The following is a 10,502-nucleotide window of genomic DNA, read 5'->3' as shown; positions in this document are numbered from 1 at the left end:
GATGGATAAAAACATTTCATGCAAATGGAAATGAAAAACCAGCTGGGGTAGCAATGCTTATATCAGACAAAATGGACTTTAAAACAAAGGATATAGTAAGAGATAAAGAAGGCCACTACATAATGATAAAGGGAGTAATCCAACAGGAGGATATAACTATTATAAATATCTATGCACCTAATATAGGAGCATCTAAATATATAAAGCAGATTTTGATGGATATACAGGGCGAAATCAACAGCAATACTATAATAGTAGGGAATTTCAATATTCCACTAATATCATTAGATAGATCCTCAAGAAAGAAAACTAAGAAAGAAACAGCAGACTTAAAGGACACATTAGATCAACTCGATTTAATAGATATCTTCAAAAACTTTCACCCTAAAGCATCAGAATATACATTCTTTTTAAGTACTCATACTACATTCTCTATGATAGACCACATGTTAGGGCACAAAAGTGGCCTCAACAAATTTAAGAAGATTGAAATCATATCAAGCACTTTCTCTGATCACAATGGCATGAAACTAGAAATGAACCACAACAGAAAAGCTCAAAATTTCTCAAACACGGCCCTGGCCGGTTGGCTCAGCGGTAGAGTGTCGGCCTGGCGTGCGGGGGACCCGGGTTAGATTCCTGGCCAGGGCACATAGGAGAAGTGCCCATTTGCTTCTCCACCCCCCCTCCTTCCTCTCTGTCTCTCTCTTCCCCTCCCGCAGCCAAGGCTCCATTGGAGCAAAGATGGCCCGGGTGCTGGGGATGGCTCCTTGGTCTCTGCCCCAGGCGTTAGAGTGGCTCTGACCGCAGCAGAGCGATGCCCCGGAGGGGCAGAGCATCGCTCCCTGGTGGGCAGAGCTTCGCCCCTGGTGGGCGTGCTGTGTGGATCCCAGTCAGGCTCATGCGGGAGTCTGTCTGACTGTCTCTCCCCGTTTCCAGCTTCAGAAAAATACAAAAAAACAAACAAACAAATTCTCAAACACATAGAAACTAAATAGCAGGTTGTTAAATAACGAATGGATTAAGAATGAGATCCAAGAAGAAATAAAAAATTCCTAGAATAGAATGACAACAAGCATACAGCAACTCAAAATTTATGGGACACAGCAAAAGCATTACTGAGAGGGAAGTTCAGAGCACTACAGCCACACTTTACAAAACTAGAAAGAGCTCAAATAAAGAACTTAACCCTGCATCTAAAAGAACTAGAAAAAGAACAGCAAGTAAAGCCCAGAGAAAGTAGAAGGAAGGAAATAATAAAGATCAGAGCAGAAATAAATGACATAGAGGCAAAAGAAACAATACAGAGGATCAATGAAACTAGGAGCTGCTTCTTTCAAAAGGTAAACAAGATTGATGAGCCTTTACTAGACTCACCAAGAAAAGAAGAGAGAGGACTCAAATAAATAAAATTGGAAATGAGAGTGGAGAAATAACAACTGACACAACAGAAATACAAAATATTGTAAGAAAATACTATGAAGTACTGTATGCTAAAAAGCTAGACAACCCAGATGAAATGGACAAATTCCTTGAAACATACAATCTTCCAAAAATCAATCTGGAAGAATCAGAAAACCTAAACAGACCGATTACACCAAATGAGATCAAAACAGTTATCAAAAAACTCCCAACAAAGAAAAGCCCAGTGCCTGATGGCTTCACAAGTGAATTCTACTAAATATTCAAAGAAGAATTGAATCCTATCCTTTTCAAGCTATTTCAAAAAATTCAAGAAGAAGGAAGACTTCCAAGCTCCTTTTATGAGGCGAGTATAATTCTGATTCTAAAACCAGGCAAAGACAACACAAAGGAAGAAAATTATAGGCCAATATCCCTGATGAATATAGATGCTAAAATCCTCAACAAAATATTAGCAAACCGGATCCAACAATATATGGAAAAAATCATACACCATTATCAAGTGGGATTTATTCTGGGGAGGCAAGGCTGGTACAATATTCATAAACCAATCAATGTGATTAATCACATAAACAAAAGGAAGGAGAAAAACCACATGATAATCTCAATAGATGCAGAAAAAGCATTTGATAAAATCCAGTACCCGTTCATGATCAAAACTCTCAGCAAAGTGGGAATACAGGGAACATACCTCAACATGATAAAGGCCATCTATGACAAACCCACAGCCAACATCATACTCAATGGGAAAAAATTAAAAGCAATCCCCTTAAGATCAAGAACAAGGCAGGTGTGCCTCCTTTCATCACTCTTATTCAACATAGTCCTGGAAGTCCTAGCCACAACAATCAGACAAGAAGAAGAAATAAAGGGCATTTAAGTTGGAATAGAAGAAGCAAAACTATCATTATTTGCAGATGATATGATATTGTATATAGAAAACCCTAAAGTCTCAGTCAAAAAACTACTGGACCTGATATATAAATTCAGCAAAGTGGCAGGATATAAAATTAATACTCAAAAATCAGAGGCATTTTTATATGCTAACAATGAACAGTCAGAAAGATAAATTAAAGAAACAATCTTCTTCACCATTACAACCAAAAATATAAACTACCTAGGAGTAAATTTAACCAAGGAGACTAAAGACTTGTACTCGGAAAATTATAAAACATTGATAAAAGAAATCAAGGAAGATACAAACAAGTGGAAGCACATACCGTGCTCATGGTTAGGAACAATAAACATCATTAAAATGTCTATATTACCCAAAGCAATCTACAAATTCAATGCAATATCAATTAAAATACCAAAGAAATACTGCAAAGATATAGATCACATATTCCAAAAATTTATTTGGAACCAAAAAAGAACACGAATAGCCTCAGCAATCTTAAAAAAGAATAATAAAGTGGGAGGTATCACACATCCTGATATCAAGTTATACTACAAGGCCATTTACTCAAAACAGCCTGGAACTGGCATAAGACAGAGGCATACAGATCAATGGAACAGAACAGAGAACCCAGAAGTAAACCCACAGCTCTATGGACAACTGATATTTGACAAAGGAGGTAAGGAAATACAATGGAGTAAAGACAGCCTCTTTAACAAATGGTGTTGAGAAAATTGGACAGCTACCTGAAAAAAAATAAAACTAGACCACCAACTTACACCATTCACAAAAATAAACTCAAAATGGATAAAAGACTTAAATGTAAGCCAAGAAACTACAAGCATCTTAGAAGAAAACATAGGCAGTAAGCTCTCCGACATGTCTCGGAGAAATATATTCGCTGATTTATCTCCATGGGGAAGTGAAATAAAAGACAGGATAAACAAATGGGACTATATCAAACTAAAAAGCTTTTGCACAGCTAAAGACAATAAAAACAGAATAAAAAGACAAACTACACCATGGGAGAACATATTTGACAATACATCTGATAAGGGGTTAATAACCAAAATTCATAAAGAACTTGTAAATCTCAACACCAGAAAGACTAACAATCCAATCAAAAAATGTGAAAAAGAAACAAATAGACACTTCTCCAAAGAGGACATACAGATGGCCAATAGGCATATGAAAAAATGCTCAACATCACTAATCATTAGAGAAATGCAAATTAAAACCACAGTGAGATATCACCTCACACCAGTCAGAATGGCACTCATTCATCAACAAAACAACACAGAATAAGTGCTGGCGAGGATGTGGAGAAAAGGGAACCCTCCTACAATGCTCGTGGGAATGCAGATGGTGCAGCCTCTGTGGAAAAAAGTATGGAGATTCCTCAAGAAATTGAAAATAGAACTGCCTTTTGACCCAGCTATCCCACTTTTAGGAATATACCCCAAGAACACCATAGATCTGCTCCAAAAGGAGAAATGTACTCCCATGTTTGTGGCAGCATTGTTCACAATAACGAAGATCTGGAAACAGCCCAAGTGTCCGTCAAAGGATGAGTGGATTAAAAAGTTTTGGTACATATATACTATGGAATACTACTCAGCCATAAGAAATGATGACATCGGATCATTTATAATAACATGGATGGACCTTGATAACATTATACAGAGTGAAATATGTAAATCAGAAAACACTAAGAACTATATGGATCCATACATAGATGGGACATAAAAATGAGACTCAGAGACATAGACAAGAATGTGATGGTAATAGGGTTGGGGGTGTGGGGGGGATGGTATGAGGAAGGAGATAGAGGGGGTGGGGGAGGGGAGGAGCACAAAGAAAACCAGTTAGAAGGTGACGGAAGACAATTTTACAATGAGTGAGGGGTATGCAGCATAATCTAATGTCAAAATAATCTCGAGATGTTTTCTCTCAACATATGTTCTGTGATTTATCAATGTCACTCCATTAAATTTAATAATAAAAAATTATTATTTAGATTCACATAGAAAGCCCAAATTAAACACAAAATAATAATATAATTAGTGGTGGCATAAGGTGTGACATAGCTTAAAAATAATACACCTATTCATTTCATAAATTTCATTTACCTCTGATTATATTCTACATTTTAATTCCCTCGAGTTTGTTACTTCAGAAAACAAACATACAACATAAAGAGAAAAAGTGCCAAACAACCAGAGGGTGACAAGCTTTTATTGGAAATATTTTCAAAGTAGCTTTACTGGCTTTTGTCAGATATTATTTAATATATTTATTAATATTTTAAAGCTCTTATATCATAATCTAGTTTTGTGTACCTCTTTTATTGTTCCTATTTCAGTATTAAATGCAGGAAGTAATAAACTATCTTTCAATATATCTTTTTTATACTTAATATGGGCATTAGGACACAGAACCAGCTGTTAAATTCTTTGAATCCCACCACTGATGGTAGGTACAGTATATCAAAATGTGATCAACACCACTAATCATCAAGAAAATACAAATCAAAGCCACAATCAGATATCACCTCACGCCTATATGAATAGCTATCATCAAAAATACAAATACAAACAAATGTTGGTGAGGGTATTGAAAAAAAAGGAAACTTTGCACACTGTTGGTAGGACTATAAATTAGTACAGTCATTTGAGAAAACAGTTTAAAAGCAGTTGAAAAGATTACTACACTGCTACTTATTACATGTTTCAACAATGTGATTCCTGAGTATATATCCAAAGGAAATGAAACCAATATCTCAAAAAGATATCTACATACCTATGCTCATTGCACCATTATTCACAATAGCCAAAGAAATGTGCTGTATATATACAGTGGAATATTAATTAGCCTTAAAAGTGGAAAACATCCTGTCATATCGGACATTAATGAACCTGGGAGACACGGTTCTTAGTGAAGTAAGTCAGACAACGGAAGGTAAATACTGCACAATTCTTCCTATATGAGCTATCTAGAATTGTCAAACACATAGAAACACGGGTAGAATGCTGGTAAGCAGGGTTAGGGCAAAGGGAGAAATGAGGAGTTGCTGTTCAACAGGTATAGTTTCAGTTTTGCAAGATGAATGAGTTCTAGAGTCCTGCCGAAAAACACTGTGCTCCTATTTAACAATAGTGTATTGTGCACTTGAAAATTGAAGAGAGTATTCCCATGTTAAGCATTAAGCATATTAAGTGCAGATATTTGGAAAAGATAATGCTTATCATGTTAATGGGTATGTAAATGATGCAGCCACTATGGAGAAACAGTACAGACTCAAAGTATCCCAAAAAATGGAGTCAGTCTCTTGAACAATGTCCCCGGCCCTCAGCTCCCAGCTCTCAGACATGCTAGACAGCCCAGCCACAGAGGAACCATGGACTCCTAACCCATGGGGTCCCGTGGAGCCCAGCGTCCACTCAGCTCTCAGGCACCCCGGACTGCCCTGTCATAAAGGACCCTAAATTCAGCCATTGTGGTTTTGCGGAGGCCTGCAGTAGTCACCCTGGACAGCCCTGCCTGAAAAGAACCATGGACTCCAAGCAGTGGGATTCCCAGAGCCCAGCCCTTGGCTTTCAGCCCTCAGGGATCCTGGAAAGCCCTGTGGGAAAGAATCCCTGCCTCCAGCCATTACAATCCTTTAAAATTTGGTAGCAGGTTCTCAGCCCTCAGGCGCCTTGGACAGCCCCGCAGGAAGGACCCACCGACTTGGCTAAGAGCCAGGGCCTTTTTCCACGCACTTGCCTTCGACTGTTGTCCAGTTGCCGGGTGCTGCGGATTCGCAGGACTCGCTTAGAGTCTAGGTAAGCCACCCCCAGTAGATTCAGCAGAAACCACCCGCACACATGAGGAAGGTGCGCCCCCACTTATTCCCAGGCCCCCGGCTCTCAGAGGCCCCAGCAGGGCGGCCACACTGAATTCGGCCTGGAAGGTGTTAGCGAGCAGGCCTGGCAATATGGCGGTAGCCCCGGGTCTGTAGGTGGACATCCAGGTCTGAAGTGGGTTGAGGACGAGGGCCCTGGGTACTAAGAGCAGACCTTCCTCCATAGAAGGGGGCACATGGGAGCCACTCCTGCAGTCGGCTGCAGGAGGCGCCGGGCGAAGGAAACAAAAAAGTGAAGGAATATCCGCTCTCAAGGTAACTACGGAGTTGAGGGCTACAGCCGACAACTAACAAGCTCAGCAGATGTGTCCGGGGCTCAGCACTCAGGCTGAGGTGACCCCTCATTTCCTCTGCGGTGATCTCAGAGAGTTAAGGGCCTTGGTTTAGTTGAGGAAGCCCAATTCACACAAAGGGACACAGTCCACAGCAGGATTTGGGTTGTGACACTGTGAGAGGAGGGAGGATACCTCCCAGAGTGCACGGGGCACATAAAGTCCCAGCCCTGTTTGCAAGCCTCGAAGACATGGGCATATCGCCATGAAGATTTGTACTCAGCTCTGGCTGCGACTGAGTGTAGAGAGCATCTCAGGGCTTATGAATGTCACAGGTTCGACTGCCAGTTAGGGCACGCCGTAAACGCGACCATCTGCTTCCCCCTCCCCCTTCTCTCCCCCTCCTCTCCACAGCCAGTGGTTTGATTGGTTGCAATGTACCCAGGCACTGAGTTGGAACAGTCTCTCTAAGGTGGTAAAAGTAGTGCAGATGGGGTTGCCTGATGGATCCTGGTGAGATGCATGCGGCAGTATGCCTCACTGTCTCTCGTCCTCTTACCCTCCAGAAGTAATAGTAATAATAAAAGTTTTAAGAATGTTGTACTCAGTACTTTTCAGCCCATCTCAGAGAGGTGACACATAAGGTCAAAAGGGGCAGCCTCGAGTCAGCAGAAAGCAGATTTCTCATTTGTGCCAGGTTTCACAGAGTCCCTTGAGGGCTTTGTGAATTGGCCACACATTAGCAGTGGGGCCACAATGTATCCTGTCTGTCTTCCTCAAGAATTGATGTCGGGCAAGGGTGCCTATCAGATCTTTCTGAGGCATAACACTGAAGTGAACGCCATAGACTGAGAGGAGAAATCATGACATTACCATGAGTCCAATTATATCTTGAATTCAGATGCTATGTCAAACCAAGTACCTTAGGACCTAAACGTGCCGGCAGCAGGCTTCACTCGTAGGAGACCAAGTTTGGTCAGATAAGGTCAACCTCATTTCTTCCTACTGGGTCTGGGAGCTTGGCTCTTACTGGAAAGGATTTCTCTAAGCCCAATTGAGGAACCTGAGTGAATACTCAAAGAATCAACCAAGCCTGAATAAAAGAGACATTAAAGCATCCATTTCAACCATGTACCCTCACTGGAGAAATCTCAGGGAGGAGATGTCAGGTTGAGTATGTCACCTCACTAATTTTAGTTAGAAATTAAATTTAATGTGGTGACATTCTTCCATAGGAATGTATACGTTTCAGGTAAACATCTCAATAGTGTTTCAACTATTGATTGTGTTGTGTGCCCATCACCCAAAGACAGATCATTTTCCGTCACCGTATGTGTGTTTCTCTTTACCCACCTTACTTCATATCAGATCTATAAGAAGTAATATTAGACTGTGTATGACCACCACTCAGTCAAAGAGGATTGGTCTTTAAAGTAGCCCAGATGAAGGCCCTGGCGGTTGGTTGGCTCAGCAGTAGAGCGTCGGCCTAGCGTGCAGAGGACCCGGGTTCGATTCCCAGCCAGGGCACACAGGAGAAGCGCCCATTTGCTTCTCCACCCCTCCGCCGCGCTTTCCTCTCTGTCTCTCTCTTCCCCTCCCGCAGCTGAGGCTCCATTGGTGCAAAGATGGCCCGGGCGCTGGGGATGGCTCTGTGGCCTCTGCCTCAGGCGCTAGAGTGGCTCTGGTTGCAACATGGCGACGCCCAGGATTGGCAGAGTATCGCCCCCTGGTGGGCAGAGCGTCGCCCCTGGTGGGCGTGCCGGGTGGATCCCGGTCAGGCGCATGCGGGAGTCTGTCTGACTGTCTCTCCCTGTTTCCAGCTTCAGAAAAATGAAAAAAAAAAAAGTAGTCCAGGTGAGGCACGTGACTGACAACTGAGGATCCAGACACACTCAGGACACAAAGAACCCCTCTAAGCTGTGAACACTAGGTTTTCCCTAATAAAGAAGTAGACTGAGGCTCCCCTCCACTCCTATCTCCTGAGTCCAAGGGGAGCATTAAGGTGTCAGCATCAGAGTAGAAGAAGTGAGGGTGCCCATGCTAAGCCCAGAGTTCACAGGATAATACTGCGGATGAACCGACAGTACCCCACATGCCAGAAAACAGGGACCCACAGTACATCACCTGCTGTCATCTAAGTAAGTTTAGATAGGGATGATAGCATGCAGTACAGCTCACTCTTAAGGTCGTGTGTTTCCTCGACGTGGTTCTTAGGGGACAGAATGTCCAGGAAAACAGGAGCCTAGTGGGTTTCTAGGGTAATGTCCTCAAGATGGCCTGTGGGGGCTGCCTTCAGTAAAACCACTCTGCAATTTACCTGCTGAAGGTGTTCATATCATCTCATTCTCCATCTATCAGGTGGCCAAATAATCTGTCTGTTCACCCAGAGCTCTGTCTGCTGTCCTGAACGACAGCCGTCATGCCTCGTGGTCAGAAGAGTAAGCTCCGTGCTCGTGAGAAACGCCGCCAGAACAGAGCTGAGCCCCAAGGACCTGAGAGTGTTCAGGCCGCTGCAGGAGAGGAAGAAGAGGGTGCTTGCTCTTCCTCTTCTGTTTTCGGGGAAGCCTCCTCCAGCTCCACTGGTGCTGTCTCTCTGCAGGTGTCTCCAAGTGCCCCAGACACCACTGGTGCCACTGCAGGGGTTTCCTGCAAAAGATCTGAGGTAAAAACCAGAGGCCGTGTTCAGAAAAGTAAAAATGCCCCCCAGGCCTCAACTTCCACTGAGTTGTGTGACCCGGATCCTCTAAGCAAGAAGGCGAGAATGGTGTTGAAGTACCTGCTTTCTCAGTATCAACTGAAGAAGCCCATTAGAAAGGCAGAAATGCTGAAGATAGTCCAAAAATGGTACAAGAAGGATTTTCCTGAGATCCTCAGGAAGGTCACTGAGAAATTGGATCTGATCTATGGCCTAGAATTGAAAGAAGACAAGCCCAACGGTACCGTCTACAGCCTTACCGAAACTCCAGGTACTAGCAGTCTTAACAAGTGCTGGAGATTTCCTATAAAAGGAATTCTGATGCTTCTACTGGGTGTGATCTTCTTGAATGGCAAGTGTGCCTCTGAAGCAGAGATCTGGAAATATCTAAATTTCATGGGCGTCTATGATGGAGAGACACACTTTATCTATGGGGAGCCCAGAAAGCTTATCACCGAAGATTTGGTGCAGGAAGAATATCTGGTGTACCGGCAGGTGCCCTCCAGTGATCCTCCACGTTATGAGTTCCTGTGGGGTCCAAGAGCCGAAGCTGAGACCTCCACATTGAAAGTGTTCGAGTTTTTGGCCAAACTCAATGAGTCTGAAGTCACTGACTTTCCAATTCTGTATGCAAGGGCTTTGAAACAGGAGCAAGAGAGAGCTCAAAGCAGAGCGCAAGCTGCATCCACATCCACGGCTGGCTCTCCTTCCTAGGCCAGTGGGAGCTCCAGTACCGCAACTAGCCGTGCCCCGCACCCTGAGTGACCTCGAGCTGGAGTCTTCACTTTTGCATTGAAAGGCCTGTTAAACAGTTTTCTAATATGCAAAATATCTTGTTGGCTTCTTTTTCTGTTTGTTTGGTATTTTCAAGTAGTGTACTTTTAGAATATTTACTTAGATTCAAGATACAGGTTCAAGCATGATACAGATCTCACTTTTATTGCCGTTTACCAGGATAAGAGTATTATTTTTGACATTTAAATTGAAATCCTTCGATGACTTTTCTGATCCAGTGCTAGATAACATGGTTTGAGGATAAGAGTATCCATTGAGATGTGAAAGAACTTTGCACTAAAATAGTTGGTAGCAATAAGCAGTAGATAAGTAAATAGATAGATAGATAGATGATAGATAGATACTTTAGGACTATAGACATACACATAGATACATAGAATAATATTGGCTAGTTTTTCATATATTTTAAATGACTGCTGCCATATGATATATTCATTTTGACTGTTCAACATAGTGATTAGGAATTTACATAAGTTAAAAGTGTTCACCCCTTTAAGTCTTGTCCTCATCTGATCCTTA

At 42.3% G+C, this 10,502-nt stretch overlaps 1 protein-coding gene across 1 annotated transcript; it reads left to right on the top strand.

Moving 5' to 3' along the window:
* Positions 1-8,912: 8,912 nt before the first annotated feature.
* Positions 8,913-9,902, top strand: LOC136317824 (melanoma-associated antigen B4-like). The gene has a single exon (XM_066250548.1). It carries the CDS (start codon positions 8,913-8,915, stop codon positions 9,900-9,902), a length of 990 nt encoding a protein of 329 aa, XP_066106645.1.
* The last annotated feature ends 600 nt before the right edge of the window (positions 9,903-10,502 follow it).

This window comes from Saccopteryx bilineata, chromosome X, assembly GCF_036850765.1.
Source record: "Saccopteryx bilineata isolate mSacBil1 chromosome X, mSacBil1_pri_phased_curated, whole genome shotgun sequence".
Classification (NCBI taxonomy): Eukaryota; Metazoa; Chordata; class Mammalia; order Chiroptera; family Emballonuridae; genus Saccopteryx; species Saccopteryx bilineata.
The sequence above is the reverse complement of the archived record's forward strand: the minus strand, read 5'-3'. Positions and strand labels throughout refer to the sequence as shown.

Excerpts from the sequence above, each read along its gene's own strand:
- LOC136317824 (XM_066250548.1), top strand. The coding sequence starts at position 8,913 with ATGCCTCGTGGTCAGAAGAGTAAGCTCCGTGCTCGTGAGAAACGCCGC.